At 43.7% G+C, this 27,054-nt stretch overlaps 1 protein-coding gene across 1 annotated transcript; it reads right to left on the bottom strand.

The window, feature by feature from the left end:
- Positions 1 to 6,178: 6,178 nt before the first annotated feature.
- On the bottom strand, positions 6,179 to 26,410 carry LOC149859740 (protein NDNF-like). Its single transcript, XM_090057349.1, has 4 exons — positions 26,052 to 26,410; positions 23,740 to 23,939; positions 19,638 to 19,771; positions 6,179 to 9,668 (listed from the first exon to the last, which is right to left on the bottom strand). Exons 2-4 carry the CDS (start codon positions 23,934 to 23,936, stop codon positions 8,317 to 8,319), a joined length of 1,683 nt encoding a protein of 560 aa, XP_089913475.1. The 5' UTR covers positions 23,937 to 23,939; positions 26,052 to 26,410; the 3' UTR covers positions 6,179 to 8,316.
- Positions 26,411 to 27,054: the final 644 nt, after the last annotated feature.

The following is a 27,054-nucleotide window of genomic DNA, read 5'->3' as shown; positions in this document are numbered from 1 at the left end:
TGCAGGTAGGTCTTGCATGACCAATCTCATTTCCTTTTATGAACAGGTGACCTATCACCTGGCCTAGGGAGAAGAGATTGATGTCATATATCTTGATTTCAAAAAAGCCTTTGGTCTGGTATCCCATGATCACGTTTTGGTGAAACTGGCCAATTGTGGCCTTGGATCCACCATGTCCCACTGACAGGGAAATTGACTCCATGGTCGGACCCAGAGGCTAATAATTGATGGAAGTCAATTTTCAGGGTGTTCTGTGACCAGTGGGGTCCCCCCAAGGCTCTGTCCTTGGACCCATACTGTTCAACATCTTCATTAATGATGCGGACATTGGAGTCAGAAGTGGACTGGCCAAGTTCGCCGATGACACCAAACTTTGGGGCAAAGCATCCACACCTGAAGACAGGAAGGTGATCCAGGCTGACATGGACAGGCTCAGCAAATGGGCAGACGAGAACCTGATGGTATTTAACACTGAAAAATGCAGGATTTTCCACCTTGGGAGGAAAAATCTGCAGCATTCTTATAGGCTAAGCAGTGCTACACTGGCTAGTATTATGGAAGAAAGAGACTTGGGGGTCATCATTGACCACAAGATGAACATAAGCCTGCAATGCAATGCTGCAGCTAGTAAAATGACCAAAACTCTGGCTTGCATCCATAGATGCTTCTCAAGGAAATCCCGGGATGTCATTCTCCCCTTGTATTCGACTTTGGTGAAGCTGCAGCTGGAGTACTGCATCTAGTTTCGAGCCCCACAATTCAAAAAGAATGTGGAGAAGCTTGAAAGAGTCCAGAAAAGAGCCACATGCATAACCAGAGGTCAGGAAAGAGACCTTATAATGACAGGCTGAGAGCTATGGGGCTCTTTAGCCTGGAAAAGCACAGGCTCAGGGGTCATCTGATGGCCACCTATAAGTTTATCAGGGGTGACCACCAGTATCTGGAGGAACGTTTTTTCACCAGAGCGCCCCAAGGGATGATGAGGTTGAACAGTTATAAACTACTTCAAGGCCATTTCAGGCTGGACATAAGGAAGAATTTCTTTACTTTCTGAACCCCCAAGGCCTGGAATAGCCTGCCATCGGCACCTACATTGAACACCTTCAAGTGTAAATTGGATGCTTATCTTGTTGGGATGCTATGACCCCAGCTGACTTCCTGCCCTTGGGGCAGGGGGCTGGACTTTATGATATTCCAAATTCCCTTCCAGCCCTAATGTCTATGAAATCTATGAAGTTTAAGTGATCAGAAACTGGTTTAAATCTCTAACAGAGCAGATGTTCAGTGCACAAAACCAGTTTGAAATTGATTTGAGATAAATCTGGTTGAATGTAGTATCAGACTTAACTGACTTGGCTCAAACCAGTTTATGCAATGTCTGTTAGGGTGACAATATTTGGATTTTGGGGAACACTGGATTTGCAGCTGAAACAAGGCTTTAATCTGTGTCTCAGCAAAGGCTGCTGACCACAAGGCAGAATGATGTATTAAAATAATTTGCAAATGCTTAGGCAAGTAGTTTCTTAACAAAGAGATAGTATGTAAGATGTATAAATCACTGTATAAAAAGCAAGGATGCAGACCAATGGCTATCGTTAGAAGATAAAGTAGAAGCAAGGCCTTGAACATGATGCTGAAGTCAGCAAGAAAACAGAAAGAACCAACAAGTGACTGGGAGAAGCTGGGTTTGTGGCCTTCCACATGCGTTCTTAGGAGAAAAGCATGTAAATTAGTGAAATGCATAGGCAATTCCATGCTAATGAAGTAAATAGTAAACAGAGGTGGAGCTTGAGATGGGAGGAGAAACAGGTGGAACAAAAGGAAGAGCGAAGGTGGAGTAAATGTTAATGAACATGAACCAAAGCGTATAAATGTGGAAAGAACTATTGTTCATGGCTGCTCCCCGTGTTCACAGGCTGTGTGTTTGTGAAGCAGCTCACCTGAAGCTGTCTCCATTCTGAATAAAGCTGTTGTGATCAATGTGTGCTGGTGTTTGCTCCCTGCTTGCTCTAGTTAATGAGTAACAGGATCCATGAGCAATTGGAACATTGTCTCCCTAGTCATTGGGTGCTGCATGGAGTTGGGGTCTAAGAATGTCTTTCCCATACCCTTTGCTGGTTGAAGTTAAACCAGACACCCCCAGTATCCTGATGCCCTCTGGGCTGGGCAGGGCTCTCTGATCCACAGCATGGCTGGCTTCTCTCCTCTGTTCCTTGGCTGCAGCTCCAGGACACACTGCGGGCTGCTCCCCATTCCCCCTCCCCTCTACCTGATCAGCAGGAATTCTCCCCCTCCCCTGTGCCTTGCTGAGGAGGTGTTTGTGTATTAGCTAGCACACCACATGCTGGCTATGGTCTGTATTGAATCAACAGGTAGAATCAACAGGCAGAATCAAAATGTAGCTGGTACTGTCCCTCTGTTGTTTTCTTAATGTGGTAATAAACACTGTTATCAATTCCCTGCTGGGCTAATCAAAGTGTCCTGGCCAAGCTCCCCCTCAGCTCAGAGCTGTGGAAGATACAGGAAGTCTGCTCTAGCACCCCCAGCTTCTGGTCTGAGCCACTGCAGACATGTGCCTGCTTTTCTGAGATGTCTGTATGGTTACAAAATTGATTTAGCCTAGCAGGTTAAACTAACCTGCAAAGATTGAATTAATTCAGGCTCAGGCTTTTTGAATGTCTGTCCTTAGCCCTTGAGTTCTTTGCAACAGAAGAATTGTGCTATTATTTTTCCATACTTGAAAAACAAGTAAAAACTAAGACCTGGTGTTTTTCAAGGGAGTCTGAAAAAGGTTGAAAACCAGTGATTTACACACATCTGCCATGAGATGGAAATGTAATGTTTTTAAGGACTTCTACTGTAAGGAAAATTTTGTGATGGTGAGCCTCATGCTATCCACAGGTATCTTACCAACATACAGGCCGGGGACAGACATTACACATAAACTGGTTTAAGTGATCAGAAACTGGTTTAAACCTATAACAGAACAGACATTCAGTGCATATAAACCAGCTGGAAAATGGCTGAAACTGTTTTGAGATAAACCTGGTTGAACATAGTATAAGACTTAACTGATTTGGGTCAAACCAGTTAATGTAATGTCTGTCCCAGACCCTTTCCTGGTTTAAATTAAACCAGAGTCACCCAGCACCCCAGATGCTTTGCAGCCCTGGGGTGGGCTGTCTGCTCCAGAGCTAGGAAGGCCCATCTTCTCTGCTCCCAGGCTGGAGTTCCAGCAGAGACAGCAGGTACAGCAGTGTCTGTCTGGCTTCTCCCTGCCCTACACCCCCACCACTCCCTGCTCAAGCAGGGATTCCCCACCTCCCCTTTCCCACTGCAGAGGCCATAGCCAGCATGTGATATGGTAGCTAATGCTGTGTCTATGTAAGGCAGACAAGACAAAAGCAGACAGGACAGTGTCCATTTAGGGCTTTTTGGAGATAATCAGCAGGTCAGCTGGTAATGTCCTTCCATTCATTCCTTGGAAAAAGTTGTTTAAGAAGAGCTTGAACTAATGGGAAAGGCTTTTGTTTTCCTGATGGGGTGCTAAATGCTGTGCTATTTCCTGTGTAACTCCCTGCTATTTAACTAAATGCTGTGTAACTCCCTGCTGGCTGCCTCACTGGTCAGGAGCAGCTGGGGAGGGGGCAACCCCTCCCTAATCAGAGCGTCTTGCTGGGGCCTGGTCATGCCCCCCCACCCCTCAATTCAGCACTAAAGAAGGGAAGGGAGGGCTGTTCTAGTACTTCCTGGCTTCTAGCCTGAGCGATTGCAGGCATGTGCCTGCATTTCTTCAGTCCAGAGGGAATGTCTGTGCAGTTGCAAACCAGTTCAGTCTAGCCAGGTTGGACTAACCTGTGAAAATTGAATCAATTCAGGCTCAGGCTTTCTGAATGTCTATCCCTAGCCACAGACATTGTGGCAGATTAAGGGTGGTATTCTAAGAGCTGGTTAGAAACAATTAAGTAGACCTTCTTAAGTCTTTCTCTTACTATTGTTATTACAAACATTTGTAGAACATGCATGCATGCATGTCATCTAGGTAAACTGTATTTGTTTATTATTTAGATATAACTTCAAGACTTTTGAGGACAGGGATGTTGGTGACACTGGGCATAACCCTGGGTAACTCAGAGGGATGGAAGACCATGAGTGTCGAGGAAGTCCTTCTGCTCCAGGCTCAGAAGAGCCAAAACCCCCCCTTGCCCAACCTTTGCAACCCTTTCTCTGGCGCCTGCAAACTCCTGTCCTTCTGGAAAGCAGGCGAGCTAAAACTGTTATCTGTGGAATGCAAGGGCACCGCTCGGAGAGAGAAAGGAGGAGGGAAAGGAGGAAAGAGGTGGGGCCAGCTGGTGGCAAATCACTAACAGTGAAACTGACCGGGGTATAAAGATCTTGCTATTGCAGGGTTAGGTGTGCAGGATTTGAGACAATACAGTCTCCCTGTGCCTTTTACTTGAGCTCAAATAAACTCTGTCTGCTTCTCCCCCAGTGTGTTTATTTGGCGCAACGCACACTGGGCAACGAACCCAATTGTTGCCTCCCTTGGATTGTGCCGGCAACAGGGACATAAAAAAAGGCAAGGATTGCAAAATATTCACTTGGTAAATGAAATGATGTCTTCCATATTATGTTGTAACCGTGGTCAGGTATGGGCTCAGGTATGAACAGTGGCACATTTTTTAAGTGAAGGGAATGCCTTCGCCCAAATCCTCAGGGGACTAGCTTCAGATAGCAACAGTTAAGAGGCTTCTCTCCTTCTGTAACCTCCTAAGAATGTGGTCCCTATACTTTGTTATTCAAAATATATAATTACCTTTGGTTGTGCAAAGCATAATTAAAGCCATGACTCTGCTACTGACACTAGGGTTGTCCTTTGTATTGGCACTTGTGCACTGGGGGTTGAACATATTTGTGTTCACAAATAAGAAGCCCAAAGAAACTGTTGGGCAACTGTTACTCTTGCCTGTTGTTGTGTCATTATTGATAGCCAGAAAATGATATTTAGAGATTTGCTTTTAGGAATTGGCTTGTAGGAAGAGTAAATACTGAATTAGAACAATAGTGCAGGGGAATGGCAAAAGTTAATTGGTTTATAAAAGTCTGTCTGTGACAAAGTTTCACGTTCTCAGTCTTTCAGTAGACACTCTGTCTGAAGCTAGCAGACAAGCAGGCTCTTGGGAAATTGAAAACATGCATTTTTCCCCAAAAAGCCATAACAAAAGATAAGGAACTTTGTAGCATTGGCATTACATCACAGTGACCAACTGCAAAGCCCCTCAGATTTCCGGTTTTGGTGGACTCACCACATTAGGAGGCCAGGGATGCCCAAATTAAGATGCTGATAAATTAACAAATTAAGATGTATGCATGTGATGGGCTTGTGGGAACAAAGAGTTGTGCTGACGGAACAGAACATGGACAGTATGGTGACCACAGGGAAACCAATAAATGATGCCTGGAAATGAAGGGTCATCAGGAGAAGACTACAAAAGGATGGATTTTCAGAGTATCATGGGGGATCCTGAGGCCACCCTGGGCACAGAGTGCACCACTGGCCTGTCTCACTCACCCCACTGTAGTGGGGAGGGAAAGGTGGGCATTGGCCCTCAACCTCCAAGGCTGCTGACATCTGACATTCAGGCAAAGAACCACAGAGTGGTGCTCATGTACTGGCGAGGCATACCATCCCTCTGTGGAACCCTGGAACAGGTAGATAATTGGGAAGGGGGAAGTGTTACTTTGTTAGCTTGCCTGCATTACTCTTATCTGCTATTACTGTGTAGCAATAACATTTGCCTACTGTCAAATGGAAGAAGTCAGGGTTGGTCTGAGGATTTGGGTCCACCTGGAACAAGGTATCAAGACTGGGCCATAAATCCAGTGCCAACAATTATCTAATTGTAAAGTCTTCAGGGGAGGAACTGTCTTATGAAGTACATTTGTGTATCATCTAGTACAGTGGAGCATCACTGACCACTTAGAGGATTATTATAATATAAGTATTAATTAACAGTAAGTAGAAATCTTGATGCTCCTTTAATATAAAGGAAATTCTATTATGTAAAATGTTTGATAAATTAATATGCCATGGAATTTAATGCCTTGCTTAATTTCAGAGAAAAAGCAAATAGAGATCATTTCTCTGTAGAAATATCCAGGTCTTTAAGCATGTTAAGCTTCTCTGTATTTAAAATGTAGATATTCCAAGAGTTCATGTTTGACATCCTTTCTGGTGGTAGGTGAGAGTGAGTATATTTACAAATGATTTTTTTTTTTCTGAATGATTTTTTTCCTTTCAAAAATCTCTTATGGTTTACTTTTTCTAGCATTTAAACTGGATAAGCACAGAAACCGAGACAAACTCATCTGTTTATCAGGCTTTCCTATAGACATTTTTTATCCATACTGTTAGGGTGACAATATTTGCATCTTGGGGAACACTGAATAAGGCTTTTTTCTGTGTCTCAGCAGAGCTGCTGGTCACAAGGCAGGATGATATATTAAAAGTAACTTTGCAAATGCTTAGGCAAGCAGCTTCCTAACAATGGGGTAGTGTGTAGGATATATGGTGTAAGAAGAACAAGATGCAGCCCACCAGTTATTGTGAGGAGATTAAGCAGAAGCAAGACTTTGGAGATAAAGAAGGAGTCAGCAAGACATCAGAAAGAACCAGCAAGTGACCAGAGGAAGCTGGGGTCAAAGTCTTGAGCATGAGCTCTTAGCAGAGAGGCATGTAAATGAATGAAATGCATAGGCAATTACATGTTAAAGAAGTAAACAGAGGCAGAGATATGAGTGGAACCAAAGGAGGGACCAAGGTGGAGTAAATGTTAATGAGCATGAACCACAGTGTATAAAATGTAAAAAGAACTAATTTTCAGGTCTGCTCCCCATTTTCACAGGCTGTGCGTCTGTGAGGGAGCTCTCCCCAAGCTGTCTCCATTCTGAATATAGCTGTTGCAAGAAATGTCTACTGGTGTAACTCTGGCTAATGAGTAACAGGATCCATGAGCAATTGGATCGTTGTCTCCCTAGTAGCTGGGCGCTGCATGGAGTCGGGGTCTAACACATACTACAATAAAGAAAAAACAATTGTAAAAAGCCAGCATATTCTCTGAGAAAAGCTTTGCAGTGGTATGAAGGGTTTGGCAGATCCCATTCAGATATGCTCTTTGATATGATTAAAATAATCCAGGCAGCAAATTGCATGGGTCTGGTCATTTGAAGGGGTCAGGAAATTTCTCTTTAGAGATGGGAAGGGATTAGTGATAATTTCAGTTTTTCCTATCTTACTGCAGGAAATACTATATTTATTAAAGCACTAAAGAAGATTCATTTAGAGCAACATTATGTCAGTTTGCTATTTGCCAAGACAAAAAATATCTTAAATGTCAATAGACAAATACATGGCAGATATATGCAGTGTTAGCATCTCCAGCTGAAATATTTCCATGCCACCAGTGTGTATACAAGACATGTACAGTATAAATAAAGACAAGCAAGAATGGAAATGGGCATTTACTCTAGTACTGCAGATCAAAATCTTTCCCTTCCTGAAAAATTCCATACTGAAATCCTTCTCCATATGGACATAAACAGCAAACTGTTTCGAAACAAGGAGACTCTGATACAGATCCACTGCCAGGCCCAAACTTTGTGAATCAAATGTATCTTTAAAACTAATCAACTTCTATGCAAAGCAAACATGCAGATAATGGACAGCTGCTATTTTGGGAAGTCTCCTGTCTCTCACACTAAACTACAACATGGGGCTGGTAGCAACCTGGTATCTTTGTGTCTAATAATGTTCTAAAGCAATACCACTCAGCTGTCAATTCAATCTCATGAGCTAGGAGGGAGAAGTCAATCTGTCAAAAACAGTCTGTCTGGCTGGACTTTTCAGTACCTCATTAACAGCAATCTGGTACACAAAGTGGAAACAGTGTGGTATTCTAATGTAACGGGTGACTGTTCTTTGAAAGACATTTAATAACACGTATTATTTGATTTCAGATCCATTTTAGTTCATGTCTTTCCAGTTGATTTCTTGCAGTTTCCAAGGTAAGCTGCTTCAATACATGTGTTTGATTGTATTTAGTTGACAGTACTGTTTTTGATGAGAAGCTTATATAGGAAATAAGATGCAAGTGCTAGCCTAATTCTCTAGACAGCTGAAACAATTATTTCCTGACAAATCTTCCATCTTTAAAAACTGTTTTCTGTGCTCTATCATATTTTGAACTGCACAGACCATTGGAAATGGTTGTGCTGTTCTCCTCTGCATTCATCTACCACACATTTCTTAAAGAATCCTCAACATTTTTTCCTGGTTTTCACCACTCTACTGTGATACCTGACTGGAATCCCAGAAGGTCCAGTTAGGTAAACATCAAACAGGTAAAGAGTCCCTGCATCCAGCCCTTTGATGGTCTCTGTGGCAACTGCTCTTTGTAGATTTCTGTCATAGAAATATTTGCACAGCACTTTCTCATATTTGTTCCTAGATTCTGGTCCTGAGCACCTGTCTGTACTCCTCACCTCTGTCCAGACTTGATCTTCTTCAATCCTTTTCTTGTACACACAGTACTTGCTCTGCTCTTGTGTTCCCAGCCAGGCAATGGTAACAGAATTGCAGGTCCTCAGCTTACTAAAGGACTTGATTTTTAAACTGTCTGGTAGAGCTGAGAATAAGGGCTTGTGGAAGTGAGAGGATACTTGAACTTTCACAGAGGTATTCGACTGTTCCACTGACCTCACTTGTACCAAATATGTGTCCATTAGTTTTCCTTTCAGTGAGAAAAGTCTCAGGCCTGCAAAGATTTCTGATGCCACTATTTTATGGTTCCTTGTTATCTGAACCGATATTTGGCCACTACAAGACTGAAAGGTAAATTGGACTCTCTTGTGTTTAGCTTGATATTGCAAATTGTAGAACTTCCAGTTTTTCTTGTCCAGGGTGAGGTGAATTATCTTCCCATCCTTCAGCTCAGTAACTTTAAGATCAGGTTCCTCAAGTGTTCTTGCAAATGTTCCAGTGTAGGCAGCACTAGCATTGGTGAGGAGGTTAACCACAAAAATATCAAAGTAATACTGTGTGCTGGGACTAAGGTTGGTCACTGTATAGGTGTTCATGGTGCCCATGCATATCTGCCTGACTTCCCCATTATTGAGCTTGTTGACGACACTTAATTCTTGCTTGGACACTATCATTACCTGTTGAGAATCTAGAAGATCTGGAGAGAGAGACAGAGCTAATGTTGGTGGCAATTTTATCCCAGATGATCTGATAGCTGTCTCTGCCGCACATAAGCTCTTGTAGTTGTGCTTTTCATTAACTAGAAGACAATACTGGATGTTTTCTTTATGCTGCAGTACTGATGGGCTATGTTTCCAAGCTAGAGTCACAACTGTATGTCCAGTATCAACCACATCTATACGTGGATCCATTGGGAGTTCTGGGTAAAGATGCCCAGATGTTATGTCAGATGTTAAGTACACTGTAATGTGTGTGTCTCTCTCAGTTGATAGGAACTCTATCAGATAGATGGCAGAAAAAGAAGGCATACCCACATAAGTTTCCACAGAATTTCCTTTATAATTAAAGATGGTGGACACTGAGTTTGGGATCTTTTGAGATTTTGAGATGTCTTGAGTGTCATAATTACCTGCAGGTGAAAAGCAGATTTGTAATTTGTTTTCCTATCATGCTCAAACAGAAACACATCACTTAAATTTTCAGTTTTCTTATTTATATATCATTCTGCTTTCCCCCTTCCTAAAAAAATCAATTAAAAATAAAACAGTACTAATGCTGCTGTGTTTATTACAGTAAAAAATAAGTCACATGTTTTTTAATGTTGCAAAGGTAAATGAACGTTTTAAATGGATTATAATTTAAAAACCCAAATAGCAATTTTTTAAACCTATGTAGCACCTGATGTCATTACATTTTTTTCTCTTGCAGTCAAAGGATTTTCCCATATTTTACTTTGAAGAGTCTGATATTTTATGCAACCTGAGGGATTTTTTATTGTATTTTACACTACTGTATGCCTCCTATGAATAGGAAAAGCTGGACGCTTTGAAGGAACGCCAGTGAGCTCACTATTAACTGATTCTGTTTGCTAATTAACATTTTATTTATGGAAGCTTCACATTTTTAATATACATTTAAAATTAGTAGCTCAAAACAAATAATTCTGGAAGTTATGAAGGAGAACAGAATTTTCTTATAACTTGAAGAAGGTAGGGCAAGGTGGCACCTTAAGACTTCAGTCATGAGCTTTTGCAGGCAACAGCCTACTTCATCAGATGCTATGAATGAACCCATTTTTTTTAACTAATTACTCTGTTATGTCAACCTGCCCTATCTTCTGCCTGACTTCAGACTAAGAAGGCTAACCACCTCCTCTACCCTGAAGTAAATGTAGGTGCAGTTGCCCTGTGTTCATTTTGCTAATCCACTGTATTTCTGGGGAAACTGAATTAACATTAGGACTGTGCAAATAGGGAAGTATTTTATTCAGATTCAGCCAATTCAGAGGACAGTGATTTGATTCAGAGATTTGGATCACTGTCTCAAATTGATTTGGCCGAATCAGCTTAGGAATATTCAGTGCTGATTTGGAGCGATTTGGAGATTCGGCCATAGACTATAATGGGGGAATCACTGAAATACCTATAACTTTGTCATTTTTTGGCAGATTTGTATGAAAACAGCAGAGATGGTAGCCTGTTCTGAGGGCACGAAGCCTGGTAAGTTTCAAGTACATAGGTGCAGGGGTTTCTGGGATGCTTTACCTCAAGGTGCTGACAAGCAAAACTTGTGATGTGTGACTTTGTGTGTGTGTTAAGGCACAGCGGAATGAAACCTGCAGGGATGGTAGTCCCTGCTGAGACCACGAAGCCTGTCAGGTTTCAAGGGGATAGGTGGTTTCTGGGAAATTGCACTTCCTCTTCCCCATATAGCCCTAAGCCCTAGCCCTTATACCTCCAAGTTCTTCCTGGCACAGGAGCTCAGCAGGGAGATGTTCTTCCCCTGCTGGCTGGTGAAAAACTAAACTGCCACATCCAGCTCTGAGAGCGGGACATTAAATGGCTGTCCTGTCCTGCCACATACATAGCCCCTTGTGTGGGCATGAGGGAGGCCTGCCAGGTTTCAGGCAGGGTGGTGCAGGGGTTTCTGTGAAACTGCTCCTTAAACTTCTGAAAGCAAACTCGTGTCACTTGTGTGTGTTAAGGGGTATAGGTTGTATCTGTGTTGGTCCAAAGACATAGCTCAGAAAAGCTTCTTAGGGTCAATCTGATATCTTTCATTAGACCAACGGAATAATTGGAGAAATTCTTCTTTGCAAGCTTTCAGGTTTAAAAATCCTTTGTCGGGCTAAGGAAGAATCTAGCTCTTCCTGGATGGAAGTAATAGTAAATAAGCTATAGGCTAGTATGCAATGCAGGCAAGAAAGCCAGTCAGTGAAAATGGAAATGGAGGCATCAGGGGGTGAGACACAGGCTAGGGTAGGAGGGGAGGGGGATATAGCAGGTAAAAGTGGAGAGGTACCTGCCGAGTCAGAAGTCAAGCAGGTTGTAGTGTGTCATAAATACAGTGTTTGTATTGTGTCCAGGATTTTCTGTATCTAGGAGGTTGATGAAGTGAAGTTCATAGGCCCCTCTGAAAAGTGGTTTTCAAATTCAAACAAGCACTGAACCTCGCTAACCTCATTACTAGAAGCCAACTTCCTACAGCCCCAAAACACATCAAATGGATCCAGACCATGCCATGACAAGAAATGCAAAACCTGCCAACATATCCCCAGTACCCCCACAAACTGCACACCAGAATCTATTACAGACAAGAATACCCAACTACCTGTAGGGGCACATTTCTCATGAGAAAACTACTCTGTCTCCAGTCTCTCAGTCCTGATCTTCAAAGGGAATTTACAAACCACTTTTCACAGACAGGCCTATGAACTTCACTGTATCAACCTCCTAGATACAGAAACTCATGGACTCAATATAGACATTGGATTTATGACACACTACAACCTGCCTGACATCTGACTCCCCAGGAACCTCTCCACTTTTACCTGCTACCCCCCCCTTCTCCCCTTATCCCAGCCTGTCTCTCACCCCCTGATGCCTCCATTTCCATTTTCACTGACTGGCTTTCTTGCCTGCATTTTGCATGCCAGCCTCTGGCTTCTTTGCTATTCCTTCCATCCAGGAAGAGCACACACACAGCCACTAGATGTTTCCTCAGCCTGATGAAGGTTTTAAACCTGAAAGCCCATGCCTCACAGATGGCATCCCAGGCAGCTAAGCTCACCTGGAGCCTCACAAGTCCACTGCAACCAACAAGCCTCAAGCCTTTCAAAGATCTTACGGGTCTGGGCTTTCCCCAGCCAGGACTGTGCATACATGTGGTGGCTGGAGGTTATAAGGTGCCTCCTACCTGCCTTTCACCAGGGAGATCCTTGGTCCTGGCATTTCCTGGGGCTGCTGCATTGCTGGCAGTCCCACCAGGCCTTGCAACCCTGGCAGGGTGCAGTTTTAGGTCATGCTCCAGGACCTGGGGCCTCCTCTTTCCCCATAGCCCCAGCCCATACCTCCAAGTTCATCCTGGCACAGGAGCTCAGCAGGGATATGTTCTTCCCCTGCTGGTTGGTGAGCTGTGAGAGTGGGACATTAAATGGTTTAAAAAAAAAGGAAATAGGTGCAGATGGAGTGAGGAGGGTGGCATTCATTTGCAGGTGGAGCTTGGGAAACCCCAGCAGTGGGAAGTTCACCTTGAGGAACACCAGCTGCTCCACCAAACCAGGATTTAAGGAGGTGTGGTGGGGTGTCACAACATCCCCAGCAATGCTGAATGCCCTCTCACTTGGAATGCTGGTTCGGTGGACAGGACAGGTGTTCCTGGGCAACCATGGCCAGATTCCTGCCACATCTGGCTGCAGCTTGCTCAATAGGCAACGGGTCACAGTCCAGTGGCTCCACATCCTTGGTGAGATAGGTAGCCACTGAAGCTTGGTGCTACCTGCCTGAGGCTGGGGTCTGGTGTGTCTGGACCCCAACATGAAGCCTTCCCTTGGCCCACATTGGCAGTGGCTGGATGTGGAGGAGACTGGCTGGTGCTGGGAGTGCTGGCATGGAAAAGTGGATCTCCCTCTTCCACATCCCATTGCCTCCACCCTTCTGCCTTCCTGACACTGTTCACCAGCACCTCCATCCAGTGATCAAGTGTTTTGGTGTTGCACATGCTCCCCTTCGCCCTCAGGTTGCACATGCCCACCAGCACGTGGACCGTACTGGACTGCAAGGGATCCAGCCATTTTTTGATGCCCTTCTTCAGCTGCTTCTCCAGTGGCTACATCTCTGGTGAAAGCAACTTGCCCCAGCCAGGAACATCAATCCCCTGGAACTTCTCCATTTGGTTCTCAAGCTCCTTGACTACAGAGATCACCTGGCTAAGGAGGGCATCACCAGTACTGAGGGTCTCAGTGGCCTCAAGGAATGGCTTGAAGACCACCAATATACGGGAAATGGCATCTCATTCCACTTTGTTAAGGGGGGCACTGATCCCAAGCTTCCTGAGCAAGGCCATCTCACGCATGACCTTCTTCTGCTCCACCAGCTTTTCCAGCATCAGGTATGTGGAGTTCCAGCGAGTCTCCAAAATCTGCATGATTTTGTGCTGCAGTATTTTCAGCTTTGCCTGTCTGTCTTGCAGCATCTTGCCCACCTTGATACTGTGGTGGAAGGAGCCCACCACCTCCCTGCATTTTGAAATCATCTGGGTGGTACTGACGGCACCCTCACTGGGAGCCCTGCCCACCTCCAAGGCATCCCTGACTATATTATGCAGCTTGTGTGCCACACAGCGGATGCCAAGAAAGTTGGCATTATGGACCACCTTGACCATATTGGCCCCATTGTCAGTGACCATGACTCCATGGGTGAGCTCACCCTGCCCAATGAGCCACCCCTGCACCATGAAGTTTATGGCCACCATGATCTCTGTTGCCATTTTGGGAGTCATTCATCACCCCAGCTTGAAGGAGAGCCCATGGCCTGACTGATTGCATTAGTACCCTGTGAGGGAGAGATAGGCATGATCTCCACCCTGGCTGCTCCAGATGTCCAAGGTGAAGTGTGAGGCTACCTGTGGACCTGCCTTGTGCAGCTTCTCCCTCAAGTACTCTGTGCATACCTCATACAGGGACAGCACCACCGTCCTGCTAAAGGTGGTGCATGTGGGCACTTGGTAGAATGGGGCCACGAGTGCCTGAACTTTGGCCACTCAATAAAGGAGGAAGGCTGGCCATCCAGACCAAGTATCTCCCCAGTGGTCTGGGTGACCTTGCTTGACCTTGCAATACACTCTGCTTTGTCTGAAGCTTTCCCCACCAGTCCAGGGTGGCCTGTCTCTGCTTTGGGGGAAGGGGGAGCAAGAGGGGGACTTCCCTTTGGGCATGCTCCCACTGGTACCAGGCTGAGGAGAAACAAAGGGCAAGGAGGTGCTGCCTCCTGAGATGCAGCAGCATCACTTTGGTGGTGAAGTGTTTCACCTCCTTGCCCCAACTGATCTGCCTTTGACAGTGCTGGCAGATAGCATACTTGGGATCATCTGCCACCTCAAAATGATCCCACACTACACTACCCCCTACTTCTGGGCTGAGGGTGGGGATCCTGTCTCATTGCCCTCCTCATCAGGGTGAGGCACAACAACAGGAAGAGCTGACTCAACTGAGCCACTTGCCTCCACAACCTCAACCTCCTCCGAGGTGCTTTCCAGAGAAGGAGACCTGGGTCTAGGGGAAATTTAAGGGGTGTGGTGCACAAACTCACATTCCCCCTTGTTCCCCAGAATTTCTTTTGCTGGGGCACTCAGGTCCCTGCTTCCAGATCCAGCTCCTCCTATGGCACTGGGAGGCTCATGGTGGGAGATGAAATTGGGGTGGAGGAGACTGTAATTCTGGTGCTGGTGGCTATTTCTGATGTTGGAGGAGGTGGTGCCAGTGCAGGGACAGTACTGCACCCACCTCCTTGCTTCCACTGGCAGCAGAAGACTCATCACTGCCAGGAAAGAGGGTGTGTCTATGTTTTGGGCTGGGGAAACTTTAGCTCTTCCCCTACCCCTGTAGCCCCTCTCCCTCCCCTGCCAGAAGACCAGGCACTTGCCTTTCCAGCACGCTTGATATTAATTTTTGCTGTGCTGAATGGAAAATGTGTGTGTGCAGCTGTAATATCTCTTCTTCTTTTCTCTCTATGTAACAAATATCTCTTCTTCTTCTCTCATTACTCTGTGTGTCTGACTACTATCTTTTCTGTTGTTTTTACTGTATGTCTGTGTAATTAATAATATTAATATCTTTGTAATTAATAATATTAATATCTCTTCTTCCTCTCTGATTATTGTTTCTAATATCTCTTCTTCTTCTTTGTGTACAGTATGTGTGTATGTGTGTGTAATGTGTGTGCTTTCCTGTACAGTGATGGATCACACTGCCAGGGAAAACAGCTTTCCTTTAAAGTGTGGGGAAAGAAACATAACAAGAATAAATATGAGGACTTTGGGGGCAGAAAAAGTTGAAAGAAATGGATTGCATAGGGACAAATAGAGGGATTCTAAGCAAGGATAATTAGTAAGCTGTGTCCAACCCTTCCCAAGAACAGAAACTAGCAGGAAACTGCCTAGAAAACCAAACTAGTTCATCAGTACCTTTCAGACACTGTTTCTCAGGTAGAAACAGCTCACAAAAGGGACAGAAAGGCTGCAGGCTGGGGCTTATATGCTGTTGCTACATCCCGCTGCCAGAGCACTGTGATTGGAAGGGGACTCAGGGGAAGATCACAGTCACTGGCCAGCTACAGATGTCAGTCTTTCACCCCTGCTCCCCCTCCCTCTTCTCAGTTCCTGTTCCCCTGAAAGACTGCCTTCCAAATCTCTGAATCTGTGAATATTTTCCAATTCTTTTCTGAATCAATTTGGAGGCTCTGAATCAATTCAAAGGGGTTTTTTGGTCTCCCAATTTGATTTGGATTCGATGATTCAGCCTCCGGATCAAGCCAAATCTTTTCCGAATTGAATTGGCAACTGAAGCCAATAATAATAAACATGAACTAAATTCTCCCACCTGCTGCACATTATCATGAGGAGGGAAAAAAAGAGTCATCCCAAGTGTTCTCAATGTACAGAAGAAGTTCGAATGTTCTTCCCTGCTTTCTTGATACTTTTATGGAAATTTCTCCTCTGTGTAGTTTGAACTCCTTGGGTTTACAGGTTGCAAACAGACATCAGATTTATCCTGGGCTAAATCACTTAATTCCAAGGCAAACTTCAATCTACACAGACATCCATGTCTATTGAACTGAGATAAATCCTAAAAATGTTTCCCAGGTAAGAGATAGTAACAGTACATTTTAGGATACTGCAAAGTAGGTCCACACAGTTTTCCTGGGATTGCATTATGGAATGGATGGCAGGAAAACAGCAGCACAATCAGCCACTTACTAAACGCTGTGTACATGCCAATCCCAGGATATTTTTGTTCTGGGATAGACATAGGCATAATTTATCCAGGAAAATATGCAACATTTGTTCCTAGCCATGGTGGATTTCAGCTTGAAAATTATGAAATTGAGAGTAACCATTGTGTTTTCCATGCTTTTTTGAAAGCCTGTAGATGTCTAAGTAAAAATCAAAGATAATACAGTTTAATTGTAATGTTAACCCTACCACTTTCAATTGTTACATTTCACAAAGTGGATGGGAATGTTTCTGTTGTGGAAGGAACAATGTCCAGCATGAGGAGAGGATTTTTACAACTGGGACTTATACGTTCGATCACCAGGGTTGTCTGCCTACTGTGGAAAAATGTGGATTTTCTCCTTTAAAGGAGAAAAACACAGGAAACTGTGGCTTTCCCCTTGCAGGCTATCAGAGTTCCAGCTGAAAAGGGGCTATTTGGGGCTAGGAGGAGCAGGACTCAGTAGGTACCACATGCATGTCTGTGTATGCACACATGCACGTGGTCAGCAATACAGTGAGGCAGTGGTGGAGATCAGCTCCCCCCACCTACCTGCAGATAAGTCTATGAGAGTATAGGGGGGTCATAGGCAATGGTGGGGCAGGGCAGGAGGACAGATTGATGCCCCCCACAATGAGGGAGTGGACAGGGTTGGCAGCTGGGGCTGGGGGCCAATGTTCCCTCTAAGGTGTAGTGATCCATGAGCATGCCATTTTGGTCCGTGAGTGTGCCGCTTCAGCCTGTGAGCACACCGCTTCAGTCTGTTCCTGAATTCATAAAACTTGGTGGCTGAGGATAGGATTCTCTGCCAAGAATGCCTGAAAAGCTTTCTATAATGATTTTAGTTCCTTGTAAATAAAGAGCATATACCATCTTTAACCCAGCTCTGATGTGGCCTAAATTTAGCAGTAAAAGTAACTTCTTTGGATACAAAAAACAAGTTATAGATGGAACTGAATTTAGCTGAATTCCAGTAACTTAACTGAGGAGATACAAGCAGGGCACCAGCCCTAGGAACCATATTTAAAGTGTGTGGGGGGGTCAAAATCATCCTCCCTGCTGCTGCACCATGGAAATCTTTCCCATAGTAGGAATAGCTCTGTGCTGCATGGCCATAGAAGCAGGGGATGCATTGGGGTTCAGGGCAAAGGTCACCTGAAGTGGCTAGGGAGTGGAGCAGTTACCCATACCTGGCAGAGCTATGCAGTGCCTGGCTCTGCCCCAGCCCCAGCCTCAGCCGCTGTCCCTGCCTTCATCCCCGTCTTGGCTCAGGGAGCACCAGCTGCCTGCCCTGCACCACTCTCGCTCCCTGTGGAGATTCTGGTGCAGTGAGGAGTGGAGCAGAGGAGTGAGGAGCAGAGATGGTAAGTGTCCCGCACTGGCCTTGGTGCCTCTTCCACACTCCATGCCCAAAGTTTTCAGGAAGCTGCAGCCCAGCTCCTCTCCAAGTGGGTGCTACTGCATGGCAATAATTTTTTTTTTTGCATGGCCATGCACATGAACAACCTAGAGAGAACCTTGCTGGGGGCACTGCTTAGCTGGGGTAGGGCTCAGGTGGGAGTGCATGACTGCAGAGCTGGCTGGAGAACAGGATGAAGCTACAGGTGGATTGTCCAGAGGGTGGTGAGGGGGCTGGCTCCCCATCACTGTGTGCTCTCCCAGGGAGGGGCACTTGCCCCCCCACCCCAGATACCCCCCCACCCCAGATGTGTGCACAGGATGGGGAAAGATATGGGCTGCCCACTGCAGGGATCACAGCTGCTGCCCAGCTGCTTTCCCCCCAGGGACCTCCATGGCCCAGTGGGTGGGACCCTGCACAAGACTGCAGAGAGGCTGGGTGCTGCTGCTGCTGCCACCACAAGGAGCCCTGCACCAGGAGCCCTACCATGCTGAAGTATCCCCTGTCCACTTGGCAGTGCTGGGGTTGGTGGTTGTCACCATAGCAGCATGGCTGGCATGAGGCTTCTGGTGGTAGCAGTGATGGCAGCAGTGGCAACATTGAGCCTCTCTGCCCTCCCATGCTGGGTCCTGCCCACTGGACCACCGAGGCCCTCAGTAGAGGGCAGAAGAGTGGGAAGCCCTGAGCCCTGCAGTGGGCAGCTCACATCCTTCCCCCACCCACAGGCTCTGCTCATCTGTGCTCCAGCCATACTGCCCACTGGCAGGGGAGGGGGCTGGCCTCCACACTCTGCTCTGTCTGCAGTAGCCACTGCCTCCTGCATATAGCAGCTGGGGCTTGGGCACTACTGGGAGTGGTTGTGGGGGGCAAAGGGCTGTGGGAACTGGCCCTGGTCCTGTATCCCTGGCAACTGGGGGTCCCCTCCAGCAGGGCTGGGCAGGGGGCAGGAAGCTACATTTGGGAGTGAGAGTCAGCAACAGGTCTAGGGTTGTGTGGGACTGTGGTTTGGGAGCAAGGGGCATTGTCAGGGCCAAGGGGCTGCAGATTGGGAATGAGGGGCAGCAACAGGGCTAGTGGGGTGGGGCTGTGGCTTGGGATTGAGGAGAAACAGCTTGGGCAGGGGCAGGGCACCAGCATATAAGGGTGAGTTCTGACATGGAGAGCTCAGCTTTTCTATGATAAAAAAACCGAAATAAAATGGAAAAATGTATAGGTATTTAGAACTCATTTTAGGGGTGTGCGAACTGAGCCCTATTTGATTAGGATTTGGCCTGAATTTGAAATTCATTGAAATTGCAGGAAAATGTGGATTTGAGGTTTTTAAATCGGAGAATTTTGGAATTTTTTAAATTTGGTTTTTGCAATTTTCGACAAAGATCCTTGATGACCACATACTTTCCTTTTCCTTCCTGTCCACTAACTTGAGAAACTGCAGCAGAAACAATCTGAGGTATAATTCTGGCCCAACTAGGGGCAAAATCCCCAGTGACTTCAATAGGAGAGGATGTCACCCATGGAATTGTATGTAGTTTTCTAAACCAAAAGGTTAGTCTATAGCAGGAGAAATTTGTTTCAAGCTTTTGAAGCCTACCTTGGCTGGTTTTGTTTTGTTTTTGAGATTTCTTAGCATGGCAACACTTTTTAAGAGTAGGTAAGTTCCCTCTGTCACTAATCAGGTAGATTGAATGTTCCTTTAATTTGGGTCTTACCATGTGCTGTTTTCCCAAGGAAATTTGTTGACGTTTTGTGTACCAGTATGCTCCATTCAATGGGAACATCACAGGGAGTCACAGTCACTGTGAAAGAAATAGGGGCTCTGTCTTCCCTCAGAACGAAATAGTACCTGAAAATATGGATTACAAACAGGCTTTAGATTTTAAGAGACTCAGTTATAGCGAAGACTCCCTGTAGGAAAGGTAATTAGGTATGCAGACTAAAGAGGTAAAAGCTGGATTCCCCTCAGGATAATAATGACCATTCTACTACAAGGTACATTAAAACACCAGCAGAGAGTATTTCAGGTTTTCTTACATAAAAGTATTGCATACTATGCTACTTCCTATCCACAACTATCCTCTTGGAATTTTTCTGATTTACGGCTACTAAGTAAATAGTCTGCACTCCACCAACTTTCAAGATGCTAGTATTTCAGTAAGACAAATACTAAGGCTTTGGTTTTACAGTGTATACACTGTCACTTAGCACAGGAAGTAGGAAATGAACTACCTATTAGGGATCAACTCCCTAGCTAATGAAGTAATAGGCATTTTTTTGCTAGAATTGTATACTAAGGGTTATTGATATAAGCAAACAGCAAGATGTTCTAAAACAGTGACACAGCAGATAGATTTCATTCTTTCTTCAAGGGTCTGAGCAGTTGTTTTCATTTGATTAAGGCTAATGCAATTGTAAATAGTCTGTTTCTAGTGGCTGTCTGGGGTGACTGATAGTGTGAGGACTCTACTTTTCACACTGCTGTTCCTTTATGCTATGGGCCTTTCAGAGTGCATGAAGTCTAGGCTTCTGGGGGGATTATATGGAGCTTGCAGACTTTTCTAAGATCTACTAGTTACTGAAAATAGCTGGGCAATTAGCAGCTCCACCTTAGGGGAAAGGTAGCTGCGTTCACTAACTAAGAAATGTTCATTATACAGAGGGTCGGCATCCACCTTATCAATTAATTATCAATTAATGCTCCATGTTATCAAAGTGATATCAGTCCATTAAATCCTGTTCTTAAATACTGACCACTTCCAGTAATGCCTGATACCCACTTGCTCCTTTTCTTGTCATTGTCTCAATGCAGTTGGAACATACACAAAGCAGCTTGGACACAGTGACTGTGTCTATACAAGACACAGATTGGACAGTTGTTACTGCACAGTCATTTAGTACTTGTATACCCAAGTACTAAATGACTGCAGTAAATTACCATGCAGGAGCATCCCCACACAGCTTCCTGGTGATGCTGATTGTGCAGTAGCTTGTTACTACTGTGCAATAGCATCATGTCATGGTTCATGCATCACAATGCTACTGTGCAGTAGTAATGAGGTACTGCTCAGTAAACATCTTGTGCAGATGTGGCCGGTATGATCCTACTCCCAACTCTATTTTGTGTGTAGATAGGAGCATCTCTGAGATTTTGCTTATTTTCAGGGCATTGATCCCAAGCCAGAATCAAGGTAAATTTGGTGACTTTAACTGAGAATGTCCACATTTTCAAAAATCCAGTATTTGTTAAATTTAACTCTGGTTTCTGAATTTCAGGTTCTTGTGTTATTTTCAGTGGTTGAGATTACAGTACATCAGGAGTGGTCAACCTTTCTTCTATTGAGCCAGATCTGGCTCATGGAGCTGTGTCATCATTCTGGTGCATGGGGCCAGGTGGAGGTGGTATAAGTCCTGATCCTGGCATGTGGGGTCTGTTAGTTCCTGCAGACTGGCCCCCTGCCACTCATTTGGCCTGTAGAGTCAAAAGATTGAGCACTATGGCAATATATATACACTTCATGTAAACCAAGGCTTTTTTTGTTTGGTTTTTGCCAGGTAATTGATATGTTCTTGCTAAACCATTTTATCTTTTATTTTAATTTCTTTTTTCCCTTTAACTACTAGATGTCTTAGGCTTGCTTTGGAGAAAATCATTATATTATATATTGTGTTCAGTCTCTTTCTCTCTGTACAATGCTCACAGCTGAACCATCTGTTTTACCCTCTGCATTTGTGACCTTTTTGGTAGAATATACCAAATGAATCAAATTTATGCATGTTGATACAACTGATTAAATTCCAATGAGCATTTGACTACTTCTGGTTTTAAGGAATCTCTCTACACACAGAGATCTCTCTGTCTTTGGTATTTATAGAGCACTACTCACTGTAAAAAGGGCCCTCCTAAGTCAAGAGACCTATAGGGCTAGTGTAATTAGGGCATGCTAGTTTGAGCAGCCAGTGGCAGACAAAAGATTGTGGCTAGCAGCCTATTCAATTACCTTTGTTCTTCCTTTAGCCTGAATGATAATATGCACATTTAGATTATGGGCCAAACTTTAGCCTGAGACCAGACAAGGGCATGAGCTTGCACTTCTGGCACTATGGTAAGATGCCTTCATTGCTCTGCCATTACCTCCCATTATAATAGTTAGGAATATTTAGATCTAGATCTATATATTTGGCTACAAGCCAAGTTGACCTTCCATGGAAGTTCTACACCAAAAATACTTTTAATGTGAGGAAGATTTAGTACTGCTCATTGAATACAAATACAGCAGGTGCGTCTACACATGCACCTTTACTGCTCAGTAATTTAGGTTACTGTGCAGTAACCAAAAATGACTGCTCAGTACCGGCACATGTCTACATGTGTGCATCTATACTGCGCATTACCCATGGTGACTTAAACTGACTTGGGCATAAATTTGCTACCTGCATGATGCAGGTAGAAAAATTATGCCCAAGTAGTTACCGTGCAGTAAGTTACCTGTAGACACTGTGCTGCACAGTAACCCTGTTTGTGTGGACTGACTTGGGACAAAATTTGATCCCAAGTCAGTCCATGCACAGCATTGCTGTACTGTAATTTCTGCACATCTAGACACTGGTGTAAAAGCCACTTACTGTGCAGTAGGCCTGTGTGAGGTAGCTAGTATTGCTTTGGATTTGGATTTGGCTGATTTGGGGGACAGTGATTTGATTCAGTGATTTGAATCACCAACCCAATTCAATTTGGCTGAATCTGATTCTCCAAATCGCCAAACCAGGTAGGCCCATCCCCTGCCCCTCTCCCAGCCCAGCAATGCCTGCCCTGCCCGCCCTAGCTTATGGCACTTGTTAAAAAAAGCAGGTGCTGCTGGGCAGGGGGCGATCCCCACTGACCTCAATTCCAGGGGCAGCTATGGGGGGGAGCAGACTGGGGAAGCAGGCAGGGGTCAGGGGAGCTGGGAGAGTGGGGGGGTCAGAGGGGCTGGCAGGGGTCCCCCCATGCTCCCCTCCCACCTCCTCCAGCCTCAGCTTCCCCACCCGTAGTATTTACCAGCTTGGAGTGGCTCAGCTCCCTGTTTCAGCCACCGGGACTGCCTGAATTATCAAAGCTCTCCGAATCTTTTCCGAAGGTTCGGAGAGCTTTGAATTGATTTGGACCTTTAAATTGGTCCCCTGATTCAATTTGGATTCGGAGATTCAGCCACCAAATCTAGCTGAATCTCCTCTGAATCAAATCACCACCTGAAGCTTTGCACAGCCCTACTGTGCAGTAACTTACTGTACAGTAAATGCACATATAGACATGCCCAATATGTAGCACATCTGGTACATGATTTTTGTTTTGAAGATCTAAACATACATTCTATTGATATGGCAGGTACTTTAGTGAGAACAATATTTGAAGCTTATATTAGATTTATTGAGGTCCTTTTCCTCTTACAGTTTTGGAGATTAACTGATTGTGATATACTTTGAGTATGACACTATAGCTCTGCATTTTTGTAATCTAATAATAAACTCAGTGGCAATTATATTAAATAGGTCTGGCAGAAAACCAGGTAGGAAATAACTATAACATTCATGTGTGTAGCTGAAGTTTATTTTGAAGAAAATACTCGATATTCTAGCTGTTTTTAACTGGTAAAGGTAAGATGGAGGAACACATATTGGAAGAAAGATGATTTAGACAGCAGTACCCTGAGCCAAGAATGCACAGCTAGAGCCTTGTGGGTAGTGGGTATGTATGAATTCTCAGCAGTAGCCTGCCTCCTATGGCCAGAAAATGAAAGAGAATATGAAAATTTGTATGTATTGATTTCTTCTTACTTTTTCGATATGTCCTTCAACAAGTGGATTGTTGTTTCTTTGCCATCTGCAAGAATCAGGGAATGATAAAAGTTGAAGAGACCATTTTTGAAGCTCTGTTGGGAACCAGCAGGCACATTCTTCAAATGACACAAAGAGACGGCTATGAGAAACTGAAGAAGCAGATAAATCCAGACTCTGGACATCTTCAGCAGCATCTTCTGTAGGATGAAAAAGTTTATAATCACTATTACTTTCAGTGGAAAAAAAAGAAACAAACTCCACAAATCTCTTTTTGTGGAATTTCCTTTGCTAAAAATAATTATAATCAGAAACTGTAAACATTCACCACAATGCAGAAAGTAGCCAATCTGTACTTTGCTGAATTACTGTATGTTCACTAAGAAACGTCTTAGTCTTTGACCCATCTCTCAGTAAAGACTAATAGCAGAGGCTGTAGTGAAGTCCCACAGAACCAAATATATGAAAAATATTGTGATACACAGCACAAGTATAACTGAAGTAGAGAATTATAAATAAAATTAAATGACAACTGAACAAATGAATGGCCTGGCTTATTCACTGTATTTGCCTGCCTTCTGATTGTCAAGATTCAGTCATAAATGCAGGGGGATCCACCAATCAGAAATTAGTTAATTTCTTAAGGAGTATCACTAATTAATGTTGTTTTCATTGGGTTTTGGTACTTTTATTCTATCATATCAATGGTAAATTCATCAGAATAACAAGTATGCTTTCTGAAAATAGAGAAAATTGTACAAAACAGAGTAAAAGTATGAGTAGTGGAGTGTGGGCAATCTCAGGTTAGAGAAACCGTATATTTTAAATTCTCTGCATGTTTTATTTAGGGAAAGGCCATATAAATGATGGTTGGACAAATAATTTTGAAATTCCATCACTGTCTCCCATTCTTTCCACATGTTCTCGGGAATGTTTCCAACCCACCACTGCAGTCTTCTCTCTGTCAGATTCTCCCCTTTTCACTCTTTTCAGAACTTTATTTTAATATTTTCTCCCTTGCCAAGACATTTTATTATCAGTATGGAATCTAGACAAGGAATGTGTGAAGCTTAAACAATTCCAGGAAAGAATCTGGAAATTCAGATGCTATTAAAAATGTGTTACATATATTGCACAGACCTACATGAATAAAAGAATCAGGTAAGCACTGGAATTTTGTTTTGTTTTAAGATTGTTTGTTATCCTTGCAGTCTTTACACATCTGCCTCATATTAATCTTCAACAATAGAAAGAATTGCTGAATCAGGAAGGGGGACACTGCCTTTTCAAAACTGGTGCCAATTGCAGCTCAGTTGGTTAGCAGGCAGAGGGTGCTCAGAGAGCAATATGTTAGGGGGTTTTTTTTAAATAGATAACTTCTTGTATTTTGTAAGTAACAGAAGAGAGAAAAGCCTTTGCAAATGTGGCTATCATCTACTGATAGAGGAGAACATTACAGAAGACTAATCCATGAAATTATGAATCCATGATTTATAATCTGCCAAATTTTTGGGACGGATACTTTCCTTTTGCAGCCTCTAAATGTATTAAGAAAAACTCAGCAAGTCTATAACTTAACATAATTACTGCTCATTAAGAACAATATTTATAAAATATTTTTAAAAAAAGAACGGCTTCTTCGGAATGCCAGCTACATTTAATTTTTATCATTTAATTCACCCAAATTCACCTGTGAATTATGATGTGTAAAACTTGTTTTTGTAGGTGATTTCCCAAATAACTAGTGTCTCTCTGTGGCTAACAATACTACAGAACATCCTAGTTAACAGCATAAAAAATGTTAGACTATCCTCTTCCATTCTGTTTTAAATATGTTTTGGTCACATTTATAACAACTGATTAAATAGGCTGTAGAACAACTATTATTACAAATCAAGTAATGGTTGAAAATATTATTCTTTATTTTGATTAGTAATATAAATCCTTTCACAGAGCTTCTGCTAAGACTTGTGACCTTTCTCTACCATTTTTGTCATTCTCTCTTTCTAAATATGGTTTATAGACTCAAAACAAAATTCTTCAATTATTTTTTCATTGCCTTTTAAACAATGACTTTCAAGTTGCCCTGCACTTCAGTTTTTGCCCTTGTGGCTTTTTAAATGGCAGCACTTTGCAAACAACATTTACATAGCCGTAGCACAATTTTCTTGTCGTGAGGAGGAAGAAATAGATGATCATATTATCCCTAACAAAGTATCAAACTAAGCGCTCATTTTTCTTGACATATTCTCTGATTTTTGGAGAGACATTAAAAAAAAATTAAGAAAGAAGCAAACTGAAATTACTCTTACCTATTTTGCTTATTCTCTCCAAGCCTCTGACTTCTTTTGCAGAAACAAAAATAACACAAAACCACACAGATCTCTCAAGTGTCTTCAGATAGATGAAAACCAAAACAGTGAAACCACTTTAAGAGGAGAGGACTGATTTTTTCCTTATCACTTCTAAATAGATGTTTAATTTAAACGTCTTTAGGCTTTCAAACAAGGAAAAGTTAATTTGTATTGTAAAGCAAACAAAGAAGTGTAATTTTGAATCTTCAAAGTCTTAGTTACATTATCAGTTCTAGGATTTCAAGGTGGGGGGCGTGAATTCATGTGTTCCTTCTCCAAAAGCAAAACCTTACTCCCTGCACAAAGTGTCAGCCAGACTGCTACAGCAGCCTAATCCCACTGGTGGCTGGCCAGAGAGCCAGTCTTTGAGAGAAGTACACAGGGAGGAGGAGGAGGTGACAGAAAGAGAAACAGAGAAAGAGAGGAATGAATATATTAACCCTTTTCAGTCTATTATATTAGCCAGCAAGGGGGCACAGATATTTCTGTGTGGAAATCATAGGTTTGGATTAATAACTCTATGTTGCTTCCCCACTGATCCTTGAACATTACCACCAATTGTGTTTCAAGCTGAAATATTTTCACGTACCCCCATAGAAACTGGAGATGGAATGTGCAGTTTCGTAGATCTCTGGAATCCATAGAATGAAGAAGTGTCATATTAACTCAGGTGTACTGTATACATAGGTGGAGGGAGAAAATATTATTGGGGGGGGCAAGGTATACACACACACACACCTCCACCTGTACCCAACAGGTAAGTCTCTGGAGAGGAAGGGGTCAGGGGAGAGGGAAGGGTCTGTGGGGTGGCAGACTGAGGCCCCACAGTGAGGGAGGGAGTGAGGCAGGGCCTGGGGAAGAGGCTGGAATGAATGGTGTTACTCACATTGCCAATTGCTCAAATTACAAGCAAGACTTTATAAAGCATCTGTTTTACATTTCTTTAACTGTCTTCGATCTC

This window comes from Crocodylus siamensis, chromosome 7 (assembly GCF_052110815.1).
Source record: "Crocodylus siamensis isolate JL-2025a chromosome 7, ASM5211081v1, whole genome shotgun sequence".
Taxonomy (NCBI): Eukaryota; Metazoa; Chordata; order Crocodylia; family Crocodylidae; genus Crocodylus; species Crocodylus siamensis.
Note: the sequence above shows the minus strand (reverse complement) of the source record. Positions and strands in the feature narration are given on the sequence as shown.